The 13,980-nt window shown below is 39.2% G+C and overlaps 1 protein-coding gene across 1 annotated transcript in view; it reads left to right on the top strand.

Moving 5' to 3' along the window:
- The window catches only part of vwa8 (von Willebrand factor A domain containing 8), a 117,564-nt gene extending 103,947 nt beyond the window's left edge, over positions 1 to 13,617 (top strand). The window contains exons 41-45 of the mRNA XM_084122576.1: positions 3,472 to 3,597; positions 5,255 to 5,413; positions 10,165 to 10,263; positions 12,075 to 12,313; positions 13,078 to 13,617. Coding sequence (XP_083978702.1) covers positions 3,472 to 3,597; positions 5,255 to 5,413; positions 10,165 to 10,263; positions 12,075 to 12,313; positions 13,078 to 13,186 — 732 coding nt within the window. The 3' untranslated portion in view covers positions 13,187 to 13,617. The remainder of the gene's footprint in view (positions 1 to 3,471; positions 3,598 to 5,254; positions 5,414 to 10,164; positions 10,264 to 12,074; positions 12,314 to 13,077) is intronic.
- The last annotated feature ends 363 nt before the right edge of the window (positions 13,618 to 13,980 follow it).

The raw sequence follows: 13,980 nt of genomic DNA, 5'->3' as shown, positions 1-13,980 counted from the left end.
TTTATGTATCGCTTTCTACGACGTCGGACACATAACAGTAATTAATATGATTAGCCTTTTGCTAGATTACGTTATCAAACAGCTAATAATGTGTTGATAATGTTACACAAACCATGTTCCGGTTCGCCATCTTAGAATCAGACATCTTGGACATCTGCCTTCTGAAAATCTGCATCCTTAGAAACGCTTTGAACATCTCAGAACGTCAGTGGAGAAAGGCATATAGTTCATCATAACATTGTAATATACATACAGTGAGGAAAATAAGTATTTGAACACCCTGCTATTTTGCAAGTTCTCCCACTTGGAAATCATGGAGGGGTCTGAAATTGTCATCGTAGGTGCATGTCCACTGTGAGAGACATAATCTAAAAAAAAAAAATCCAGAAATCACAATGTATGATTTTTTAACTATTTATTTGTATGATACAGCTGCAAATAAGTATTTGAACACCTGAGAAAATCAGTGTTAATATTTGGTACAGTAGCCTTTGTTTGCAATTACAGAGGTCAAACGTTTCCTGTAGTTTTTCACCAGGTTTGCACACACTGCAGGAGGGATTTTGGCCCACTCCTCCACACAGATCTTCTCTAGATCAGTCAGGTTTCTGGGCTGTCGCTGAGAAACACGGAGTTTGAGCTCCCTCCAAAGATTCTCTATTGGGTTTAGGTCTGGAGACTGGCTAGGCCACGCCAGAACCTTGATATGCTTCTTACAGAGCCACTCCTTGGTTATCCTGGCTGTGTGCTTCGGGTCATTGTCATGTTGGAAGACCCAGCCTCGACCCATCTTCAATGCTCTAACTGAGGGAAGGAGGTTGTTCCCCAAAATCTCGCAATACATGGCCCCGGTCATCCTCTCCTTAATACAGTGCAGTCGCCCTGTCCCATGTGCAGAAAAACACCCCCAAAGCATGATGCTACCACCCCCATGCTTCACAGTAGGGATGGTGTTCTTGGGATGGTACTCATCATTCTTCTTCCTCCAAACACGTTTAGTGGAATTATGACCAAAAAGTTATATTTTGGTCTCATCTGACCACATGACTTTCTCCCATGACTCCTCTGGATCATCCAAATGGTCATTGGCAAACTTAAGACGGGCCTTGACATGTGCTGGTTTAAGCAGGGGAACCTTCCGTGCCATGCATGATTTCAAACCATGACGTCTTAGTGTATTACCAACAGTAACCTTGGAAACGGTGGTCCCAGCTCTTTTCAGGTCATTGACCAGCTCCTCCCGTGTAGTTCTGGGCTGATTTCTCACCTTTCTTAGGATCATTGAGACCCCACGAGGTGAGATCTTGCATGGAGCCCCAGTCCGAGGGAGATTGACAGTCATGTTTAGCTTCTTCCATTTTCTAATGATTGCTCCAACAGTGGACCTTTTTTCACCAAGCTGCTTGGCAATTTCCCCGTAGCCCTTTCCAGCCTTGTGGAGGTGTACAATTTTGTCTCTAGTGTCTTTGGACAGCTCTTTGGTCTTGGCCATGTTAGTAGTTGGATTCTTACTGATTGTATGGGGTGGACAGGTGTCTTTATGCAGCTAACGACCTCAAACAGGTGCATCTAATTTAGGATAATAAATGGAGTGGAGGTGGACATTTTAAAGGCAGACTAACAGGTCTTTGAGGGTCAGAATTCTAGCTGATAGACAGGTGTTCAAATACTTATTTGCAGCTGTATCATACAAATAAATAGTTAAAAAATCATATATTGCGATTTCTGGATTTTTTTATTTAGATTATGTCTCTCACAGTGGACATGCACCTACGATGACAATTTCAGACCCCTCCATGATTTCCAAGTGGGAGAACTTGCAAAATAGCAGGGTGTTCAAATACTTATTTTCCTCACTGTAATTCACCCTATATTGCTAAATGTACCCAATTTTTCACATCAACAGAAAAATATTCTGGGATAATCTGGCTTCTCTTGAGACTCCGCTGCATCAGAGCGATCATAGTTAATAATATGCTAAAGCCCGCCAGCACGTTGATGTGATTGGTTACTAGGTAGTTTCTGACATAAGAAACTCCAGCGATTTCAAACCGCGTTTTTGAGAAAATGCAGTTTTAAGGAGAAAATACTCAGCAATATTAAAAACACCACGCTGACATTTTCACCACAGGGGGGTCTTTAAGTTTAAAACAAGAGTATATCGGTACCATATCAGCTGATACTGAGAACTTAATTTTCATGCTAATTTCCACTATTTTTACATTTAGATATGCAATTCTGTTGTCTGGCACTCACTTAAAGCTATTTACACTGTTAAATGCAATCTTTAGCATGTGTCATAATTAATATAAATTTTTCATGATGTACACTATAATGCCTAAATATTGCACTTTTATATTGAAAAATGTTAGATTGATGTTAGTGTATTATTATTTTTATTTTTATTTAGACTAAATAATTTTATGGTTATCGGTCATAGCATAGGTATAATAATTATTTCCAAACTGGGGTTTGCGAACCCCTGGACATTCATGGGGAAACTGCAGGACTCAGGAGTTTTGTGAATTGTTGAAATGCTAATCATTTATTAAATAATAAAAATGTAATAATAATAATAAAAACAATCAATATAAAAACTTACTTAAAATATGACATTTTTATTTGTTTACCTGGTGCTGCTTGTTGCTGCTGCTGTTGTTAAATTATTAAAATATTAACTTAAAGTCTGATACTTCAAGTGAATGTTTTAGGTCTATAGGGTTCGGCTGACAAAAAAGTTTGGGAATCCCTGCCGTAAATAAAAGCATTGTGTTTGTTGTGGGCAGGTTGTGTTGTAACAAAGTCAGTTCTGTCATCATTCAGGTCTGAAGTCAGTGGAATTACTGGCAGCATTTGCGTGGAAATGGAGCATTAGAGCTCTTTTTCACACAGACTTGAGATATGACACAGAATAGAGCAGATGATCTCATCCTTTGAGTAAATCCCTGGAGTGCCGTCATCCTCTGTGCTGTTTCTTCAGCTCATGACTCTTTATTACAGTGTAACTTCACACTTCTGTCTGAAACTCTCGCAAGAGCGTATGTGATGCATTCATTATTACCTAACAATAATGGGTGATGTGTGTGTGTCTGTGAATGTGCCTACTTGAGTGTACTTGCATGTCTGTCTTTGTACATGCTTGTGTTCACGTGATGTGTTGGGTCATTGTTCTTCGTGGAGATCTGACATGCTCGCTCATATAATGAGAGCCACATGTGGAAGTGCTTCTATGGGTGTTTGTTGATGTTTGATCCATGTTTGAAGCAGAGGAGGTCAAGGACCCGCTGGGGGTCATGGTCACGACTGAGATGCAGCATGCAACTTTTATTAGTCATCGTTAATTGTTTTTATTTCATTTAAAGCGTAGAGCTTGTGCTGAACCTCACTAAATTTTGTTAGATGTCTGCTTATAACCAGAAGACTATTTGAGTTAGATTGATTTGAAAGATGTAATTGGTGTTTGTGTTTCAGGCTAAAGGGAAGGAGAGGCAGTGGCTGAGGAATCAGGCTCTGGGCGAGCTGGACGATGCTAAGATCATTGACGGTCTAACAGGAGAGAAGGCCATATATAAACGCAGAGGAGAGCTGGAGCCAGAGGTGAGAGCTCACATTCACTAAACAATAGTGGCAAACGGCTACAGGGCTTTAACTGCTCAAACAAACACATATCAATACAAATTCACAAAGCAAATAACTACTATTTTGGTCTGTTTCTAACATATATCTTGTGGTCAGCATGATATGTAAATTCTATTTTATTTGATTTATTTTTATTTTAAATTGTAATTTAAAAGCTCTGATATACTCACAGTGAAGTTCTTTTTTGTTCTTTTCTTAAAAGTAAAAAGAAGTTTGAAATACCTTTTCAGCGGTATACTGTTAGCGAACATCCTGACGCCGTCCACGCTGCTGAGAGCGGCATTTAAATGAATATGTAAATAGTGTATGTGCCAAGCGCTTTCCTCTCATTAACAAAATAAACACACAATAATATAGATCGCTTTACTGCAAGCAGCTTTACAGTATTAAGGGCAGTTTACACCAAGGACGATAACTATAACGATGAAGATATCGTTCTAAAAATCATTTTAAATATATAAGAACAGCAGAGTCCGCACCATAACTGTAACATGTCAAAGAAGGCGGAGCCCCAGAGCCACACCCACCTATTACATAATCGGCACTTAACAATTGTATTGTGTTTAGCATCTGGAGCAAACTTTTCTGGAAAGCTGTTTCCAACTCCTGAAACAAACATTGTTTTGGCCTGATTTTGTTATAGACGATGTTATGTCAGTTTGTTCTTCGATTTCGCTTGAAGTGTTAAGGGCTTAAATTCTTAATCTAAATATCATCACTGGATCTTCCAGTGAGATGACAGACTTCTCTCTGGTGATGTATACTGGACTTTTTATCCGCTTAAACCCCACACCTTTTAAAGTCTGATCCCAATCAACAATTGATGGATAGAACCAAGTTCCACACAGATTTTTTTCTTTACCTATTATCCGTTTCACTTGGATTTACGTCTCAGTGCGGAAGAAAAGATCTGTCGCTACTTTTGTCACGTCACGACTATAAGATGTGAGTTTTTTTTCCGAAGAAGCAAGGGAGGCAGTGCCTCCTCAAGAATTCAGATAATAACATAATTCACAATACAAACATAAAACAAATTTTGAAATATTAAATTAAACAACACTTTTCTGTCCCTATATTGGTCCCTATGAACAGAGGAGTGGGTACATTCTTCAAAATTACCCATTGTGCAAAATAACAACAACATAAAGGTTTGGAAGGACACAGTAAATAAATAATGTCTGAATTTTGTTTTTAGGCAATCTATAACTTTAAGGTGTAGCATTCGTGTTAGATTTCCTGATGTTTAACTAAAAAAAAAAAAATCCTATTCATATTGTTCCTTCTACTGGTATCATTGCATTCCAGTTTAGCAGACACTCACAGCAAGTCTCAGGTCACACTGTTTCCCATAAGCGCATATTTAAAATCTTTCTGAATTTATTGTAATAACGTTACTGAGTGATGCCTTAATAAATTATGTGGCTCCTGTAACATCCATTAAAAACCTCATTGACCATGAAGGCTTTCAGAAGAGGAGTCTGGGCAAACAGAATGCTGCAATTAAAGCAACCACATAGTAACTGCATTAAATGATTTTCCCAATTAAATATCTGTCTGGTCATTTGAGACTGGATTTGTGGATGATTTGTGTGTTTTTCCTTTGGTCTGGCGGCAGTTGGGGTCTCCTCAGCAGAAGCCGAAGCGTTTGCGTCTGCTAGCGGACGTCTCTGGCAGCATGTATCGCTTTAATGGCGTCGACGGGCGTCTGGAGCGCTCCATGGAGGCCGTGTGTATGGTGATGGAGGCTCTGGAGAGCTACGAGCACAAGTTTAAGGTGAGATTTGACAATCACCCATCCGCTCTGTGTAGGCAGCATTTTAACACTGTTCTAAAGTAGGCAGCGTAAGTTTCCTTCTTTTGACCAAATTCTTAGGCACCATCACATGGAAAAGGCAATTTCATAATGCATTTTTCCAACTTAAGGGAAAGAAAAAAAACATCCAAGATGGCTGACAAAGCAGTTGATTATAAAATTAACGTTGAAAAATTTGAGGTCGCTAATATTTTTTAATGTTTGGGAAAGAAGTCTCTTATGCTCGCCAAGGCTGCATTTATTTGATCAAAAATACTGTAAAAACAGTATTATTGTGAAATAATATTGTGAATATATTAAAATCCCAAAACTGTTTTCTATTGTAATATATTTTAAAATATTTTAAAATGTAAAATATTTTTTCCTGTAATGCGAAGCAAAATTTTCAGCATCGTTACTCCAGTCTTCAGTGTCACATGATCCTTCAGAAATCATTCTGATATGATGATTTATCAATGTTAAATACAGCTGTGCTGCTTCATATTTTTTTGGAAACCATTATACATTTTTTTCAGGATTCTTAAATGAATAAAAAGTTTAATAGAACAGTATTCACAGTATAAAAATCGTATTATTGGATTCATTTTAAAATCACTATTTAAAAATTGTGTGTGTGTGGGGGGCTTAAAGTCTGTTTTAGGTTGCAATTTTAGAAAGGTTTTATACACTTTTCAGCTGGCCAGGCCGGGAGACCAGCTAGACCAGTTTAAACTAACTAACACCAGTATAGCTTAGTCATTTATAAGGCTCCATGTCAATTAGAATACTGCCTATGTAGACAACAAGGTGGCCCACTAGATTTTGGGACAGTGTCTTTAATTTGAAATAAATACATGTCTCTTCTCAGTGAATCTAATTTGAATGGCCATCTCCTCTTGGTATAAGTTGCACCACAGAGTTCAAATATAGTCTCTAAACGTTGAACAATCTTTTCACCACAAACACTTTCGCAACTCAATAAAAATAGCAAAATCTGTTTACAGTAAACCCGCTCTAGGCAACGCACCATGGAAACCGCTTTGAGTAACAGGGATCTCCCCGCCGCACATGCTGACACACTGTTATGGAGGTTGTCATGGCAGTTAGGATGATGTAGGATCCCCAAGAAGCTGCCACATGCTCGGTTGCCATAGAGAAAGTCATGCTGGTTTAGGTTGATTAGTGGTTCATCTCTCTCTTTCACTTGATGTTGCTCTTTTTCCTCTGTCCATCTCTCTGTCTCTGTTCATCTGAGCTGCTGACAGATGTGAATCACGGCCCTTGTTGGGAGCTGCTCACAAAAGATGATCTGTTATCTCCATCCCGGGGAGTTTGGGGGAGGAAAGCAGCGGAAGGGTGTCAATGCCTCACATTATCCCGTTCTGCACTAATGTGCATTAACACTTTAAATGTGTGAGGTCAGATCTGAGGCTGGACCATATAAATATATGTGAGATTTTTAAAACAGCTGGATCTGGTGCACTAATTTGGTTGGACTTGCATGGAAACGTTTCACAGTTTCTATCAGTGCATTGCTTACGTATAGATATTGCTTAAATATACAGCAGTACATTTTATTACTTTTTTGGCAATGTAAAGTTGACCTGTATTGATGATTTTATCACACATTTATTTTTTCATTAAGTTGAATAAAAACAAGTGCAAGTTGTGTATTTGGAATATAACAGCATTTGGACAGAGTTGTTTTAATGGCGTCTCTGATTCAGTTAATTTTTGTGAATCAGTTCTTTAGGCCAGAGGCTGTATTAATGAATCTATTCAATAGTGATTCTATTCTATTCTATTTGATACACTGCCGATTTTGCAGGTTTTCCCACTTACAAAGCATGTAGAAGTCTGTAATTTTTATCATAGGTACTCTTCAACTGTGAGAGACGGAATCTAAAATAAAAATCCAGAAAATCACATTGTATGATTTTTAAGTAATTAATTTGCATTTTATTGCATGACATAAGTATTTGATACATCAGAAAAGCAGAACTTAATATTTGGTACAGAAACCTTTGTTTGCAATTACAGAGATCAAACGTTTCCTGTAGTTCTTGACCAGGTTTGCACACACTGCAGCAGGGATTTTGGCCCACTCCTCCATACAGACCTTCTCCAGATCCTTCAGGTTTCGGGGGCTGTCGCTGGGCAATACGGACTTTCCGTTCCCTCCAAAGATTTTCTATTGGGTTCAGGTCTGGAGACTGGCTAGGCCACTCCAGGACCTTGAGATGCTTCTTATGGAGCCACTCCTTAGTTGCCCTGGCTGTGTGTTTCGGGTTGTTGTCATGCTGGAAGACCCAGCCACGACCCATCTTCAATGCTCTTACTGAGGGAAGGAGGTTGTCGGCCAAGATCTCGCGATACGTGGCCCCATCCATCCTCCCCTCAATACGGTGCAGTCGTCCTGTCCCCTTTGCAGAAAAGCATCCCCAAAGAATGATGTTTCCACCTCCATGCTTCACGGTTGGGATGGTGTTCTTGGGGTTGTACTCATCCTTCTTCTTCCTCCAAACACGGCGAGTGGAGTTTAGACCAAAAAGCTCTATTTTTGTCTCATCAGACCACATGACCTTCTCCCATTCCTCCTCTGGATCATCCAGATGGTCATTGGCAAACTTCAGACGGGCCTGGACATGCGCTGGCTTGAGCAGGGGGACCTTGTGTGCGCTGCAGGATTTTAATCCATGACGGCGTAGTGTGTTACTAATGGTTTTCTTTGAGACTGTGGTCCCAGCTTTCTTCAGGTCATTGACCAGGTCCTGCTGTGTAGTTCTGGGCTGATCTCTCACCTTCCTCATGATCATTGATGCCCCACGAGGTGAGATCTTGCATGGTGCCCCAAACCGAGGTAGATTGACCGTCATCTTGAACTTCTTCCATTTTCTAATAATTGCGCCAACAGTTGTTGCCTTTTCACCAAGCTGCTTGCCTATTGTCCTGTAGCCCATCCCAGCCTTGTGCAGGTCTACAATTTTATCCCTGATGTCCTTACACAGCTCTCTGGTCTTGGCCATTGTGGAGAGGTTGAAGTCTGTTTGATTGAGTGTGTGGACAGGTGTCTTTTATACAGGTAACGAGTTCAAACAGGTGCAGTTAATACAGGTAATGAGTGGAGAACAGGAGGGCTTTTTAAAGAAAAACTAACAGGTCTGTGAGAGCCGGAATTCTTACTGGTTGGTGGGTGATCAAATACTTACAGTGAGGAAAATAAGTATTTGAACACCCTGCTATTTTGCAAGTTCTCCCACTTAGAAATCATGGAGGGGTCTGAAATTGTCATCGTATGTGCATGTCCACTGTGAGAGACATAATCTAAAAAAAATATCCAGAAATCACAATGTATGATTTTTTAACTATTTATTTGTATGATACAGCTGCACTGTATGTCATGCAATAAAATGCAAATTAATTATTTAAAAATCATACAATGTGATTTTCTGGATTTTTGTTTTAGATTCCGTCTCTCACAGTTCAAGTGTACCTATGATAACAATTACAGACCTCTATATGCTTTGTAAGTAGGAAAACCTGCAAAATCGGCAGTGTATCAAATACACTGTTCTCCCCACTGTATATTCAGTTTATTTGGCTACAATGGTTGTGTGGTTGAAAAGGTTGAAGATGCACTAAAAATATCAAGATGCTCTACCGTTGAAAAGTTTGGGCTTGGTAAGATTTAGTTTTTTATGTTTTTGAAAGAAGTCTCTTCACCAAGGCTGCATTTATTTGATCAAAATTCAGTAAAAGTGGTAATATTATTACAATTTAAAATAACAATATATTCTATCATATGAATATATTTTACAAATGTGTTGAAAACAGTTGTGATGCTTTATGTTTTTGTGGAAACCATGAAACTTTTTTCAGGATTCATGAATGAAGTGACAGTGATATGTGAGATGGTAAGTGTGTGAGTGTGAGTGTGAGTGTGTGCGTGCGTGCGTGCGTGCGTGCGTGCGTGCGTGTGTGTGTGTGTGTGTGTGTGTGTGAGGAGTGCCAGACTTTATGGCCCCACCTTGGCTGTTTGCTCATCCAGCTGGCCTGTCATATATCTGTTCCTCTGTGACACTTACATAATCTGCATTACATTAAAATGCACCTGATAACTCATCCACCTGTGATCTCAAGGCAGGTTTCACACATATTTATTATTTGTCCTTTAACCCTGCTGGTTACACGTTAGTGTGTCTCACTTAGCCAAACCTTTGACAATCAGCATAGAGTCTGGTCCACATTTTCTGGCCAAGAACCTTACATGGTAGACAGAGGAAAACCACTGCACTCTGACTCCCAGATAATGTGTGCAACTTGCACACAGCCAATATTCATCACTGGGCATTGCATGAAAGCAGAGACTAGTCGACCTGCCGAAAGTATACTGAAGATGCATTGACGTAATGGAATATGATGTATTTTAAGACTGTCAGTGTCATCAACTGTTGCATTGTTGGCAAAAAAACTTGCTTCACTGGACTAGATTTTATTATGAGACTTCCTTTTTGACTGATTATTCATGAGTGTAACTCAAAATAGCGTCAACTTTGTCAGTATAGCTGATTTACATCATCTTCTGACTTTTTGTTTTGAATTACATTATTGAGGAACACTTGTACAAATCTTTTCTTGACGAGTGTTTATATTCAGCATTGTTTGTCTGCTTGTTATGTCCCTGGCAGCGTGGACTAACCCTTCTCCCCCTTCCTGTTTTTTTTCCTCTGTAGTATGATATTATGGGACACTCCGGAGACGGTTTTGACATAGAACTGGTCAGATGTGACAAAGTGCCTAAGAACAACAAGGAGAGGCTGAAGGTTTTGAAGGTACAGTAATGCCTCTGTAATGCGGGGGTGACCTCATTTCCTTTTTTTGTTTTGAAATCTATGCTCTTATGAATTCACTTGTGCTGACGTAGTAGCCAGCGTTTCTCCTAGAATTCCTCCTATTGTCTTATGTGACCACATCAGGAAGAAAGTCAAGCATAAATTGTCAGACATGAGACTGCAAGGATGGTCACTGGGATTCACTGACGCACGACTGCAGCCAGATCGGGGCCTTCAAAACTGAAACAATCGCCTTTATTTCCAAAGCAAAGTGCTACTAGTTATATTTCAGCCCCTGGTGTTTTAAAGCACTGATTACAGCTGTCACAGCAAAAGATCATCTTTTGGCGAATTCACACTTTACATTTAAAACAAAAAGTTACTCAAGATTTGTTCTCTGAAAACAATCTTATCTTTTGAACGCGCACAAGCAGAACAATAGTCTTTCAAAGTATACTCCATTTTATAATGTGCAAAAATACAAGTAGTCGACACAGATTCATCCTTGTCCAGTGTCTGCACTATTTCTCTCCACAAAATATGAGCAATAAAAATGTATTTGCACTCTTTTAAACTAGATTTTCAAGTATCTCTTAATCCCCCCTTCCCCACACACACACACTAGCGCACCTCAACATGGGTATCTGTTGTTGTTTCTTTTTAAAATGTGAAATAATGGCACAGGCCAAACTAATGAGTGCAAAAAAAATTTAATCAAGACGCATATGCCAGTATGTGCAGTTGGCTGGCTGTGCGCACACCATCCTGATGACGAAATTTACATCACGTACACTGTACGCTGACCTATGGAAGCTTGTTTCCACCACAGAATGAAAAATAAAAAAGGTAATTGCGACTTTTTCTCTCACAATTCTGACTTTTTTTCTCACAATTGCGAGTTTACATTGGAATTGCATGATATAAAGTCGCAATAGTGTCAGAATTGCATGATATAAAGTCGCAATTTGGAGTTATAAAGTCAGAATTGTGAGATATAAACTTGCAAATGGCAGAAATAAACTCTTAAAATAAAATGAAAAATTATCGCATTTCTGACTTTATATCTTGCAATTCTGAGAATTATCTCGCAATTGTGAGAGAAAAAGTCAAAATTATCTTTTAAAATGTTTTATTCTGTGGCGGAAACAAGCTTCCTAACCCTATTATACAAGTAAAAAAACAAAGTATACTTTGGGCTGTTGGCATTAGAAAAAAAATGAAACTGCTCTCGAACCATTGTGTTTACTCTGTGTGTATCTTTTTTTTCGTCTCTGATGTTGTTTTTGCACAATCCATTGACAAAGCATCTGTCAAGCGAACTAAAATCGAAAGCGTTTGTAATCCTGTTTTTTTAAAGAAACTGCAGTTTTCCACCCAAATAAAAGCTTAAAGGTTTTACTCTTGCAAGTGAAGAAATCATGACACAGGTTAAAAGTAAAATAATGTACTTATTGCACTGCAAAGACTTTTTACTCTGTTCATTTTGGACTCCGAAAAGTGGTTGAAACTCTTAATGTCGAACTCTCAAAGTGCTCCTTATTGACCCATTTAACTTTAAAATATATACAATTTTCTAAAAAGTTTCTAAAGTTTCCCATGAATCTGTGCAAAAAAAAATTCTTCAAACCCTTCCTCCATGTTGTTTATTGAGATGTTGTGAAGAATCAACTCCCGATGTGTGAGCTATGTGTGCGCTTACCGCTCCAGGAAGTGCATTAACACAAGCTGTTTAGCATATGGCCTTTTCTTGTCCTCTTGGGCATCTGAATATGCATTACAACCTCTTCTTCTGCTGTACGCCTCTGTCCCAGAACATGCACGCCCACTCTCAGTTCTGCATGAGCGGAGACTACACCCTGGAGGGCACCGAACACGCCGTAAAGGAGCTGGCGCGTGAAGAAGCCGACGAGCATTTCGTCATCGTGTTGAGCGACGCCAACCTGGAGCGCTACGGGATCAGCCCGGACCGGTTCGCACGAGCCCTCACCAGTGACCCGCAGGTCAACGCCTTCGCCATCTTCATCGGCTCGCTCGGAGACCAGGCGGACAGGTGAGGTTAATGTCCCGCAGCAGGTTGTGTGTTAAACATTACCGTGCTTGGTTAAAGGTTAAGCCTGGATTACAACCGGCAGCGCCATTTCAGGAAAACTGCCGTGCGGTGAAAGTCAGTCTCTTAAGTTCTCAAAAAAAAAAAATGAGGCCCATTTCAGTGCTAAATGCAGTGCAAAGTCTCAAATGTTTAGGGCGGCACTATAAAGCATAATGAGTTTGAATTGTAATTAACATTCCCTTTCTGGAGCCGTGTCAAGTCTTTGCTGTGGCCTGTGTGATTTGTACGGCTCTTCTCAAATAAAAGACCAGAGTCTATAGGCTCATGTTCAGCTCTCTTTGGCGCATTGTTCGTGTTTTTTGAAGGATTTTGCAGGTCTTGACTCACAGAGTAAGGAGAGCTTGAAGGCATGCGGAAGGCGCCGCTGTGGTGGTCGGACACGTCCCATATAGGCTTGTCTTTTCATGGCCTCCGTGATTTAAAGAGCAGTCCTCTCTGAACATGTGTCTTCTTTTTAAAGGGACTAAATGACAGTAATGAATGATTAGTGAGGAGGGAGGGGCGGCAGCTAAGAGAAAGGACATGGGCGGCACTTTGCTTTCAGTCACTCTAAACCAACAGGCTTTTCCCAAGACCCTGTATCTTATCAAAGACCCTCCATGAATGACAGCCATTGTCCCTCCTATGGAGGAATAGGAAAAGCTCATTTGCATTGCTAATGTTTGATGTGGGGGGGGTCTTTTCTCTTTCTCTCCGACATCCAGGCTCCAGAGGACTCTGCCGGCCGGACGATCTTTTGTCGCCATGGACACCAAGCAGATCCCTCAAATCCTTCAGCAGATTTTCACATCCACCATGCTGTCCAGTGCCTAGGAGAACACTATTGGGTGAATCCCACCAAACCTGTCACGTCACGGATGTGACACGCAGCGATCTCTGCATCCAGGCGTAGTGAAAACATGTCTGGGTTACATGTCACTGGAAAATCAAAAGAAAGACGTTATTCTTTTTTTAATTTATACTAAGCACATTGTCACCCCGAATTCTCATCACCATTCATTCTTGTAGTGTAATAAAATATGTATTAATATGTCATAAGATGATTTTAATTTTATTGACATTCATTGTAATGGAATTACTCCAAAAAATAAAAATAAAAAATAACTGCTGAAGTTCATGTGTGCTCATTTAAAAATAATTGTATTATGCAATATATTTTTAATACAATAAAAAATTCTGAAGAACAGTAATTAGAATCCCAATTGAAATAAAATGGAATTATTAAACTCCAGTAAAATGTACATAAAAACAGAAACAAAGAAATACATACTGTATGTTCATGTATGCTGATTTAAAAAAAATAATAATTGTATAACAGTATATTTTAATACAGTAATAAAAAATTAAAAAATTAATGACAGGTATGATAATCCCCATTGAGAATACATAATTACAACATTTATTCTCGAGTTAAATGTCCAAAAAACTGTGAAAATACATACATAAAAACATAACTTCCATTCATGTATGCTGATTTAAAATATCTAAAATATTTTTTTAGCAAAATCTGAATGACAATAATGTGAACCTGTGAATTACAAAAACTCAAAAGTAAAATGTAAATGTAAAAATAAAGTGGTGGTGAGAATTTGGGGGGATATGCTTAA

Source organism: Abramis brama (genome assembly GCF_963993115.1).
Source record: "Abramis brama genome assembly, chromosome: 8".
Taxonomy (NCBI): domain Eukaryota; kingdom Metazoa; phylum Chordata; class Actinopteri; order Cypriniformes; family Leuciscidae; genus Abramis; species Abramis brama.
The sequence above is the reverse complement of the archived record's forward strand: the minus strand, read 5'-3'. Positions and strand labels throughout refer to the sequence as shown.